This window comes from Spea bombifrons, chromosome 2 (assembly GCF_027358695.1).
Source record: "Spea bombifrons isolate aSpeBom1 chromosome 2, aSpeBom1.2.pri, whole genome shotgun sequence".
NCBI classification, from domain to species: Eukaryota; Metazoa; Chordata; class Amphibia; order Anura; family Pelobatidae; genus Spea; species Spea bombifrons.
Genome location: NC_071088.1, coordinates 23,221,833 through 23,234,931, shown reverse-complemented (window position 1 = coordinate 23,234,931; position 13,099 = coordinate 23,221,833). Strand labels below are relative to the sequence as shown.

At 35.6% G+C, this 13,099-nt stretch overlaps 1 protein-coding gene across 2 annotated transcripts in view; it reads left to right on the top strand.

Moving 5' to 3' along the window:
- Positions 1-13,099, top strand: part of CUX1 (cut like homeobox 1) — a 166,036-nt gene that overhangs the window by 135,821 nt on the left and 17,116 nt on the right. The window contains exons 23-24 of one of the 2 annotated variants that reach the window (XM_053457145.1): positions 1,402-1,666; positions 2,116-3,955. The exons of the other annotated variant lie outside the window; for it this stretch is intronic. Of the exons in view, the coding sequence (XP_053313120.1) occupies positions 1,402-1,666; positions 2,116-2,791 (941 nt within the window). The 3' untranslated portion in view covers positions 2,792-3,955. Of the gene's footprint in view, positions 1-1,401; positions 1,667-2,115; positions 3,956-13,099 lie in introns of those variants that run through there. 2 annotated transcript variants of the gene reach the window in all.

The following is a 13,099-nucleotide window of genomic DNA, read 5'->3' as shown; positions in this document are numbered from 1 at the left end:
AACCAGCAGAACACAACAGACACATCACCAAGCACTGTGTGCACAGGTAGGAAATCAATTTAATCAAAAGAACGCTTCAGGCAGTCATAGCCTATAAGGAAACTCTTGGCTACCACCAAACCAATGCTGGTCCTTAATGATAAGAATAGAATCTGAATCCAAGGTTGTGGTTGCGTTTTTTTACGTACCACCTTAGTGCACAGTGCTGTATAACGAAACACAAGATATGGAGGGCTCTGTTTGCTAGAACAATCTAAAGGGAGATCCTAATGCACAAAGGGTTTTCTGGATGGGCATATTGTTGGCTTCCCTGAAGAAGTGCGTTTTCGAGGCGTGCGCTAGTGGAGCAGGAAGAGTGTTCGTTCTTCAGAGTCGGTGCAGCGCACATAAATTCCTGCAGGCAGAAATGTGAGAATTGGGTGTAAGTCAGTAGAGCAAAAGTATAATGTGGGCAAAGGTGGCATTTGAGAGGCCTTTAAAAGTAAATATATTAATATTGATATATTTGATCATCTTTATTGGCTTCTACCTTTCAAATACGGAATGCTGCTTCCAGTCACGCATTCCAATGCCACCACCTAGTGTTCGTGTCGCATGATTACATCTGGAAATATAATTTTATCTTTATTATTTCTTAACTAACTTTGGTAGTTCCAAACTTCCGAAGGTATTTTAAATGAAGGGGCTATGTAGAGATGTATACAGATTAAGTGAAAGAACATAAACGTGCATAAGAAACAACCCAAATGAAAATGCTGTTAAATCTTTCTGTTGTTGTCAGATGTTATCCATCTGGCAGCTTGGGGATATATAGGATGGGAGGGGGGTTATAACCTCATACTCACACACCTTATTTAAAAACTGTTAGGTGTCATTCAATTGTGCCCCACTGCTAGAAAGATATATACACACCACTCTCATAGTGCTATAGAATACTATACATAAAGTCAGACTGATATCTTTCAAAGGTACATTATCATGTTCCTACTTGCTTAAAAGTACTCTTTAAAAAACGTTTATTAATTTGTATTCTCATTTTTAAACCAGCTGCGTTTTCCGCATTGTTCCTGGTTATTTTGCATTTCTCCAGCTACCTGAACTCGTAGTTTTCTGCTATGTTGTATGTGTACTATTTCTAACCAGGAGCAAGTCCTAGGCAAACACTGGTCATATCAGTCTTAAATTGACAGTACAAAAGGGAGAAGTCATGTTCTCCCCTGGTTCATAGCCAGACAGCTCTGTCTGCGTCTCTCTAACCACCATACAGAAATTGCTTCCAACTAGTGAGCATTAACCAGTTACCAAAGCCGTAACTAAAAAAGAAATCATTGCAAATGTGCAGACATGAAGTTATTGCTACGTCACTAACCTCCTGAAAACATGTTTGTTTTTGGTTTTCAGCATACATGAAAAGAAGACACAGCTCAGTAAGCGATAGTCAGTCATCTGAGCCTCCTTCAGCGGGCATTGACTACAGCCAAGGCACCAGTCCCCAACCACAACATCAGCTGAAGAAACCCAGAGTAGTGTTGGCACCTGAGGAGAAAGAAGCTCTAAAACAGGCTTACCAGCAAAAGCCATACCCTTCACCCAAAACCATTGAAGAACTTGCCACCCAGCTTAACCTGAAAACTAGCACCGTCATTAACTGGTTCCATAATTACAGGTAAGCTTGCACTTCATAAAAGCAGAGTGTTAAGATCTGAAGGCTCTTGTGTTGTGACCATACCATGGAGCGCATCAATAACCATTATTTCAAAATGAGTCATAACAATGTAAACATTTATTTATAGTATAAGCTTTGGATCTACAAAGTCAACTCAATCCACAAAGGCCCAATGCACACAGTGTGCAAAACATGGCAGAGAATGATGTAGCTTACACAAAAAGGAAGCCTACATTAGAAATGGCAGTTTGCTAATATGTGGGTAGCTATATTTGAGAGTGGGCAGTGTGCCCGTTGAGGTACTGTTTCTATATTATGGAAATCAGACTCGGATATACTGACAAATATATGCTGGGAACCTTTGAGTTAAGCTACATTTTAAGGACTTTTTGTGTATGTCGGTGTGTTTTTATGAGTAACATTTCTTTTCTTATGTTTTTTTCTTTTAGGTCTCGCATACGCAGAGAACTATTCATTGAAGAAATTCAAGCAGGTAGCCATGGACAGATTGGTTCCAGTGACTCCCCGTCAGCCACAAGCAGCAGGGCAGCTCACAGCTCTGAAGGAGACAGCTGTGATGGTGTAGACATGGAAAGCACAACAGAAGGGAAACATAGTGTCCTTGAAGCAGACCAATTCAACGGTGCAAACAAAAAGTCTCAGGGAGGACAAACTGATTCAGCTTTTGAAGAGAATGAGGATGCTAGATCTACTGAGAAAACAGACACCACACACTTAGGAGTGGACAGTCCAGAAGATACAGATGAAGAAGGCCGGAGAAAGCTGCGTGGCCGGCGTTCCTTTTCTGGATCACGAGAAGGTTTGGAGACAACCAAATCTGCTACTGAAAAGCATGCCTCTACCTCAGCTGCCTCAAACTTGGTCCCTGCAAAGGAGAGCTCCCACAAGAATAAAGAAGATTCTGAAAAATTATCCAGTGTGCCAAGTACAAGTTCGCAAAAAGGAAACTCTATTCAGAGCTTATTCAACTTTTCGGAGACAGCAAGTTCCAAAAACACGCGGGACAACACTTTGAGGAAAAAGAAAGCAGCAAACTTGAACAGCATAATTCACCGTTTAGAGAAGGCCGCTAGTCGGGAAGAGCCCATCGAATGGGAGTTTTGAGATTATGTTCACCCTGGCTCCAGAGAGCTGGGGAAACAAAACTGGACCTTTCACTGATTATATCGTGTTGCGCACTTATCGCCCTGCAGGCCACAGGGCAAAAACGCCATAGGCCAAGGTGCATATAGCAAACAAAAGGAGCATTAAGCCCAATTTTATGTTGTGTTTTCGAGGACGAAAACTGAAATATGTAGTCAAGCTTTTTTGTACCCTGGAGTGTTTTTAGTATTGCCCTAAGTGGTTTTCACACTTTCTGGAAAAAAAACTCTTACAGCTTTGCCTTGTGCCCTCCATTTTCAGAGTGGGCTTAAATAATTTCAAAAAAATAATTTAAAAAAAAAATAATAATTAAAAAGATGGAACCCACAGAGTTAATGGGGCTTTTTATCTGCCATGTAATGGCCGCAGAGCGATAATACACTATAATCTTCTTATACCAGGAAAAGGATGAGAATTTTTTCAGGAAAAAAAAGTTTGTTTTAGTTTCTTTTTTGTAGCTGTTTCAGTTGCCACTAAGAGATTGCACAGTCAACTGACTCTAAACACACTAGTTTGGATTCCTATTTTCAAGAAGAAAAAAACCTGCTTGGAACTTTGAAATGAAACAAACACATCTACTCCACTTATTTTCTAACAAAAATCACATCAGGAAAAAGAAATCTTAATTTGTGGTAGCTGACGTATTGTTTTCTTGTTAGTGGAATAGAATCTAGTGCACATTGTTTCATAGCTTTAACGATTCTGGTCTTTTCCAGACTGGAATTTGTTTTACACTCCATTTAGGCCAAATCAGGACAAAAGATCTGAATTTAGGTATTTTATAATCTGCTTTTTAACCTCTAACCACAGAACACGCTGATCAGACCTCATATTTTTTGGGGGGGTCAGAGGGTACAAGTTGGAATGGTACTATGTACTGCTTCAGTTGACCTGCGAGTTCTTAACACTTCCTTACAGTATTCGTTTTTCAGAAAACTTGTATTTGTTGATTTCCGTGGCCAATGGAGCCTAAACAAACGCATTTGAATACCTAAATATGCTGCCAAGAAGGATGCATATCCAAGTGACATTTTCTGAAATGCAGTCTGGTCACTCACTTTTTTTATGTTAAAAAAATAAAAATAAAATAATAATGCTCTTTACTCTGAGATAGTACAATGTAAATAGATAAATATAAAAACCAAAATGATCATTTAACGGAATTGCATTTGTAGTTCTGAACAATATTTTATATAACAGTCAGTCCTCGGTAAAGTACGACTTCCATTCCAATTTGTATCCTATCCCTCCTTGCTGTCAATATGTGTGTGTGAGAGTAAGGAGAATGATGGGAATAACTGTGTATGCAATTTTATACGTCTGTGTATTTTCTTATGTACTTGTGCACACATAGAGTGCATTACTGCCACCTTTTTCAATAAGCTGGTTTATCTGTTTTGGCTTCTACAAGTTTTGCTGAACTAGACTCCTTTATTGCCATATCTTAAAAAAATAACTAACAATAGATGATTTCAGTATATATATATATTTTTTTTGCTTATTTATAGGTGCCGTATTTTATTATCTGATTGATAGGAAGGGATGAAACGGGGGCAAATATTCTTTAGAGGGATAGACTGCCGGCAGTATTGGGTATAATTTACAAGATGTAGTTGTCATACTGTATATTATTGATTTGAAGTTGTTTTTCTTTTTTTTTTTTTTACCTTATTGTGTATCATTGAAACATTTTGTCTTAGGTCAGCATCTTTTTGATGACGTTATTTGGTGCATTTGTTACTTAGGTTTTAATAATATTCCTTTTTTGTTTATTCGCCCCTCTCTAATGGGGATGTGGGGTGGGATTTTTTTTTTAAATTATGCTCCCTATGCTAAACCTTTCTGTATTATAAGGTAGAACAGTTTTAGGCATAGAACCACATTTCTTTCTAGGTTGTAGACATAACGCTCTTCATACGCAGTAGCACTTCTTCAGGATGGAAACTTAGACTCTTGAACAGCAAGAAGGACAAAAATGGCTCTAGGAGGCAGAGGCAATAATTTGAAAATAATCCAACAATGTTACTGTTTAACTTGAGATAAATTCTGCAATATATACTACATAAGCATCACTGCTTATTGTTTTGCAATAAAATTCTGACTGTTCTCATCCTAAAGTATATATTTGATCGCTAGATCACTCATTTTTGGATAATTTGTTGGAAGCAGGTCAAGTTAATGCTAAAATGATTCAACATCTGTATGGGTTTCAGGAATTGGTTTGCTCCAATCCATGCTTATTTCTGAAGACCATAATAAAACAGAAACAAGCACTCAAGCTAGAACCTGAGTTCCTACAGCATCGCCGAGTTTCTAACACCTTAATGTCTCTGGTTGCCTTTTCTACACGCACTTGCTTTATAGCGTAGGAATGAACGCTGTTGTGGTGACCCTCACCAGCTTACCTGCATACATTGTGAGGCCAGCCCTGCTCTATGGCAGATAGCTATACTCATGCCATTATTTAAAATACACTATTTGTATGTGTAGGTGTTTCATTTTGTGGATATTTTTTATTCTGTAATATGTCAGGAAGAAAACTTGTGTTTTTTTTTCTGGTAGTATTTGTACATAGGTATATTGCTATAATTTAGGGTAGTGACACTGTCCCCAGAACACTCTTAATGTTTTTTCTATGTCTTGGTATCTCAAAGTTTTCTTTGGATTCCCAACAATAATTAATAACATATCAGCGGGATCTTTCTTTGGTGATATTATGCCCAATCCTTAGTGCTAATGAAAACCTGTGCTAAAAAAAGTGGCATGTTTTGGAGTTACTTGATGACTATTTTATGGAAACTCGTGTCTATAATTGGTTTAAACCTTAAATTCCTCTTTAAAGAGGAACCGTCACATTCCATGCTATTCCTGATCATAACTCGTCTATAAGACATACTGAACGTGTTCTTTTTTCGTTTAATGTAACTCTTAATGACATTTACACACCAGATAGATCCAAGAATACGTGGTACCACTCCCTGAGATATCATGGGATGTGATGGTTCCAGCTGTGGAGGCAGATGTGATGTCAATGGTGAAAAATCCAAATCAGTATATTACTGTAAACCATAATAATGCCCATGGAAGATGGTTTGAAAGTGCCCATATGTAGCCCCACTAACAAAGAATACATATTCAAGTATTTTTTAAAAAATCTCCAGGTTTCCGGGGGGCGTTGATAGAGAGCATACGCATAGGGAGATTCTGATGAAACCCTCCGTGTATTTGCAGGGTGTAAAAGGGTTAATTCACAGGAGACACTCATCCATTATACACATTAAAGTGTGGATGATGGCTGCAGTATCTCTTTAACGGTTAGATTTTAATGATGAATTCATCTCAGATGTGACAGTTCCTCTATGAAATTCATTTATATATTAAAAACACAAAATAGTCTCATTTTCCAAAACCAAAATCTCATTTTGGCTTTCTTTAGTTGGGAAGCACAATCTAGCACAAGATAAGGGATGTGTAACAGGCACCGAGCATGTATGTTCTCGTTTCAGTACTTACCGCTTTTCTCCATTATCTTACAGAGAAGAAACTTGTATTTCAGTACATATGTTTAAATCTTTATTTTTCAGTCCATGAAAAATAATTTCATAAGCTAATAGTTCTTAATATTAACAAATTCCCAACATGTAATAACCAACATCTACACACTTCTGAAACACGTATAATTTGCAGACACTGCCCGTTATGTATTGATCTTGGTAATTAATACTAAGCAATGTTTTTAACACAGTGGTTCTCTCTATAGACTTCTAGTCCTTCTGCGTTTTATTTTTCCTTCTGGTATATTAAAAATATTTTTCTACCCTTTTTGCTTCTAAAAGTCTTGTATATCTAATGACCAGGTAGATGTTGCATTTTCAAAAACCGTCATTTTCTTGCAGATGATATCATCATTTGAAAACCAAAATTAATGAATATTAAAAACTGTATGGTTTTCTGAGGAGCCAATGTAAGCAGATGTCTCTAATCCCTTAATAAATCATGTCTGACAGCTGCAAATTTTAAAAGTTCTAATATCAATACACTTTTGTTCAATAAAGTCCCAGTACCGCTACTTTTTTAGCCCAAAAAACAGAAATCCTCCCATGAATAGGTACTTAGATCCCCAGCTTTCAGCCCTTTTATTTGAAATTCATAAATTATTCTCTAAATGTCATCCCTGACTATTTGGCCTTGCACAGAAACCCTATCTTTGGTATTTCGGGCATAATACAAACCAAAATAACAGAACTAAAACATTGTAACCTCAAACGTTGGGTTGTGTCACTTTTTGTGGCAGTTAAATTGGCATTACGTTAATAGGCTAATGAACTCAAGATTTACAAAATACTATATGATTGTGTTTGCTAATTGCTTCAAGCTAAAAACACATGGCTTTGCTGCTGACGGTCACATTACATCCACTTAATCCCAAAAGCAAAAGAATTGGCAGTGCTTTTTATATTTATTTAGCAATTGCTTTGAAATGGAGTACAAAATTAAATGTCCCAATAATTACACTTAGTCAAATTCCATCGCAATCTGGAATCGCACAAGCCGTAATAACAGAAAAGCCTCTTGTTTATTGCCTGAGCTTTAGATAATGCAATATAGGTTAAATAAATCGCACTTTGCACAAAACATGCAAGTGTCAACTCAAAAGATTGCATTTTGGCTTAGCTATGAGAAAAAAATACTGCATTACTGCTTGTGATTATCCATATTATGTGTTTTCTTTTAACCAACTGCTATAATAGTGTATATATAATCACACACGTTGCTACAGTTCTGTGTGTTGCATATTAACCCCTTAAGGACAATGGTTTGTCCTTAAACCCTTTAAAAACAATGCATGGACGGGCTTTGTCATGAAGAAGGGGTTAAGTAAAGGTGGAAAAGGACATTAGTCAATAAAATGTAATATTTTCAGTATGTACCTACTTGAAGGTGATTTAAACATAATTTCTTTTCCTGTTGGAACTGCGGCTCCTTTAATGGTTATAGGTTGTCTCTTGTCTGTTCCCTCCATACGGGGTGGATTAATGTATAGTTTGTCATTTAGAATTGCTCATTTAACACTACAAAACTTCGAGAAGGTTACCGCTCAGCGTGATCGCAGTGCTAAAGAGGCATAGAAAGAAGGCAGGTTTTTAATTCTATGAATGTTTTTCTTTCTAATCATAATGGGATAATCTCTGCATATGTTTTACCTGTGGCTGGGTTACGCAGAGAATATTACAGTGGAAAACCCGAGTAAATTGTCTTCCTAATATGAAAAAAGGTTAGCTCCATCACAGACATCAAGTTTTTGGCATACGTGGGTGACCTTTTATCTGTAGTTATTGTAAACTTTTGGCTTTCCCTTTCAAACATGGATACTAGACAGTTTCCTGGATTATTTTATATAAAATTGGACTCTAAACAAGCAATATTTGTGTAATGCCAGCATTTAATTGATCAACTTTAAATTCTGGGATGATTAAATAAAAATAAATTTGCATGTTTTGTTTTCTCCCGATGAAGAATTGCTAAAAATTCTTAGGGTGAACGGGCCAGTTGTGTATAAAACGTGCTCTTTTGCCTAGAAAGTGATTACCGTATTTTATGTTTAATCAAATTTTTTTTAATATTTATTTGTAATTTTCTTTGTTGAGAACCACTTCACCAAATAACAAAACCGTAATTTCATTTACATGGTATCATTTTTAAATTAATATAATGCTATAATTTTATAGATTGGGTTAATTTCAAGCCAATTATCTATAAACTGGGCTAGCATTTTAATATTTCAATCAAGTGAGTCTATCAAGTATATCATTATTGTTTTAAATGCTATTAATCCATATAAATTTAGATTTTCTTTAATATGGATTATTTTATGGTTCTTTTATTGTAATAAAATGCGCTTTTGCTTTTACTATATTATGCGTTAATTTTCCCGGTAACAACTAGGACTTTCTTGCCAGCCTAAGAATTACTGAAATAAAAGTAAAGCAGCTGGATATTTTCCCACAATACTCATTTTAAACACTACAATATCCCATCACGTTTTTCAAACTGTGATGTAAACCGTAATCTACGACCTCAGGCTTTTAAACAAAAATTAATCCATTAAAACATCCATAATTACAAGTGGCAGAAAGCTGTTACTACGATCAGCTTGATTTTTTGTCAAAAAAAAATTTGAACTTTTAGTTTTAAAAGAAAATCTTAATGGTCACTATATTTAAATACTGTTACACCTTAAATTATTTAACATCATTTGACTGTTTCTAAATGCATTTTGCAGCCGTATGGTGGCAAACTAGAAGGATCGTAAGTTATTTTCAACTTAATTCACACAGTGCAGATAATAGAGATTTACATTAAATGTAAATTTTTTAAAAAATATATTTAAACATTTAAATATTTAATCAGTCTACTGATCTGCTACAATTATATTTTGCTACCATTAAAGAAATTCCAATGCAAAAATCTTCTACAGGTTTCTATTTAAGCAAAATCACAAACTTGGGACCTACTGCATAATTTATAGTTCTTTTTATTATTTTGATGTAATCCTTCATTCATGACCCAAAATGCCATATAGTCATTCTTCCCAGAAAACCACGGACTTCTGTCCAGTAATATTGTGCCTTAATGCATTGTTTCTTTTAAATTTATGAAAACTTGTGTTTTTTCCCCAGTAAAAATAATACAGAAATTGTGGCATCGTTTGCTTGCAAAATCAGTTTCTATACTGGATAATTCACATTGTATATTGCAAGTACCACTTAACAATTTAATAAAAAGTAAATGTCTGGAATGACAAGAACCATTAGTAGCTTGACAGAAACCAGCCCGCTAACCTTTTTGCCATGTGTTGTAACTTTGTGTTATGTAGAAAAATATTTTATGTACTGATTATGCATTTTAATAATCCGTTTCGGCTTTTTATAGCTTAAATAAACTAAGCCAGTTTTGAACAAGTGTGGATGCATGTAGGGCTATTTAATACATTTCCGAATCCCTTTTAATTTTTGTTTAGTGTGTGCGATTTAACATTAGAAATGCAACTACTTCTTTCCAAAAAGGAATGAATGGATTGTTTTATTGCCTCATGCCTCTTAGACCCAGTTATATTGTTCAGAATATATTATGATACATTTAGTGCAGGGATGGTATTAATGCAGGAAATGGAATTATCCTCATCTGTATCCTTTTTGATCAGTGTGTGTATATATATATATATATATATATATATACATATCACATTTTTCCCATTCTGTTGAGGTGTATGAATTAGAAAATGGCACTTTTTGTTTTCTGTACTTCCAAGTGTTGACTTCAAAAGAAAAATGTTTTGGTGTTTTCTCATTAATTTTTGTTTTATCAATTTTGATGTACAAAGTTTCCATTTAAAAGTGTTACGGTGGATTACAATCTCATTAGGCTGTAAATGTCACAGCAGACTAAGCTTGTGTCATGTGACTTGGATTTTAGCTCTGGAGCAGAATCACAGGTTTGTGCTATAAAAAATTTGCTACAAAATGCTATAGTCGTACTTGCTTTGCCCTATTTTAAGGCAGTCCCATTTGAATTTTGAGTTGAATTGTACATTTACTATCGGTACCAACAAAAAATACAATTATTAAATAGCTATTTAAATCCCAATCAAAGTCTAGCTGTGTCTGTTGTTAAAGAAGCCCCACTCTGCTATAGAATAGATATTTTAACACTGCCATATCATTAAAACCTGTAATTCTGCTTCAACGGCATAAAATTGTTCTTCCAATGTTCTTCGACTGCTCTTCAATACATGCAGTTGAAACTTGGACGCGTGAGCGTGTCTACAAAGGCAAGGTTAGCCATTAACATCGAAAAGGAAAAGAACAGTTCTTCATGTCCCTGTTTATGTAGTTGAAAGATTAACTCTGTATATTTGTGCAATAACTACTTGCCATGAAGATGGGTGCAGCTGTTAAATACCCTGACTACTAACACAGCACAAGATAAACTCAGAAGTGATGTACTCTTTCCTCCCCATATTATTTTTCTCTTTCCTGAGAATTTATGAATAAGCTCAGTTCCCCAGTGTATTGTGGTGTCCGACATTTTTAGCAGTATTTTATATATATATTATTTTTTTTGCTGTATCGCATTAAGTCTTAGACATTTATAGAGCTTATTTGTTATTTGCAATCACAGATTTTAAAAAAAAAAAAGAAATCCTCACAAAGACCCAACTGACCAAAAAAAGTGTCATTTTTGTACACGTAGTTTTGAGAAGCCTATGTTGTGTTGCTGTGATTCCTCTTTTTGTAGGTTTTGCTTTCTTGGTTCTTGTTAAGACATATAGTAGGTTTTTTTTGTCTATTTTTTGGCTGGCAACAGTGGGAATAGAGGTCCTGTCAGCAGAATGGCATTGTTCTGTCTTTGTTTGGGTAGCCATAATGTTTGTTCTCAGCACTGTACAACGGTCCCTATATGATATGGAGAAGCAATATCACTGTATGAATCTCACACAATGTATTATTATTATTATTATTCACTAGCACCCTAGGTGTGATAATTGAAGTAAATATCTTTTATACAAACACAGTCTTTGGTGGTCCTGTCGTTATTTTCAAGTCTGTGGTCCCAACAGCAAACATTTACTACTAAGACCTTGTATATTCAGTATCTTTTATATGCTGCATGTAGTGTATTTAACTGTAAACTCTTTTCCCAGACAACACAGGTAAGCCAAGTCCTATCATTTATAGAATTGACTATAGTGCTTTAGGTTGTATGCTTAAATGAACAGTATTAAAATGGCTTATAATCAACATGTCCGCTATGCTATAATGAAGCTGATCATCAACTTAAAGTGGATTATTTTGGGTTTGTGGGGTTTTTTGTGTTATGTTGCGTGCTTGTATTGCGCGGAACAGCAAAACTTACATCGAGTTTTGCATGGTGTCCCTTAGTTCCGGTTTTCCTAGTGTGATATACACGCGATGAATCCAGTTTTGGATACAGATGAGTGTCGCATTTCCTAGCTGGACTTCTGACACAAAGGGTTGTCCTGAGCTGATCTCAGAAGTGAAGCCAGAGTATTGTCATAAATAAAGAATATTTGCGGCAATATATGGCATTTGCAGTATAAATATTTACCAGGCTGCATTGCACATTGTATCATGTGTGACACAGTGTCCAGGAGGCTTCCAGGCAGGTGAGTACACGTGTGAACTATACACCCCCTCACAACCATAGGACAATAACTAAAGCAAAGATAATTATAGTGTAAGCTCCCCTCTAAAGAACCCAATGTATAGAAACCTTTAATATCATTCTTTACAGTGTGCGGCAAATAGCTATGTAAATGTTCTCTTTCTGTGTGCGTGAAGTAAGTTGACACACGTAGTTCATATCAACAGTCGCAGACGGTTTTTGTTCAGGTATCAGTCTCTGGCCTTATCCAACCTTATCCCTATATATGCGGCATTGGGGCATAACTGAACTCGGCACTGACCTCCATAGTGTCATTGAGTCAGTTGGGGAGAACCGTGATCTCCTTTTTAACCGGCTCATAGATCAGTGGCTCTCTTGAAGCTTCTAGTTATGCCGCGCCCTGAACCTGCTGTCCCAAACTAGAATACACCACTGTCACAGCGAGTTATAAAGGTTTCAATATTAAATATATCAAATGCTGGAAAATTTAGGTATTATATTTTCCCCTATTACAATTCACTCTATAGCCCAGAAAGGTCAAGTTGTATTTCCTTTACAATAATTAACGAAAAGTGTACTTATTAATGCACCCTGTAATTATTTTACAGCTGTAAATCACGACAAATCTACTAAAAACTTGTGGCTTGGCAGGTCAGTGTAGCTAGGAGGTATAAGTTGTACAAATAAATATTAAGATTGTATGGCATCCCCAAAGAATATTTTTTGAATGGTCACTGCTGTTAAAATAAAAATGTAGCATCTATCATTATTTTACCACTGAGATGGTGAATACTGCACAGAATACGATTGAAATTGCATCAATAAATTATCCCATAAAGACAGTTATAAATTGGTACTTATTGAGTGTAATTAATATGTCCTTACTGTATTCTTTATTTGGTTACCTACAAAAAAAAAATCTATTTTTGCCGTGTACCCAATTGGATTTTTGAAGGGCTAGTTGGGTACTAAATTTCTTTAGTACCCATTTTTTGTTTAGTTATGTTTAAATTTAAAAAATGACTTTTAAAATGTTTTAAACCTTACTTCTGGTTATCACAAAATATATAATTTTATTGTATA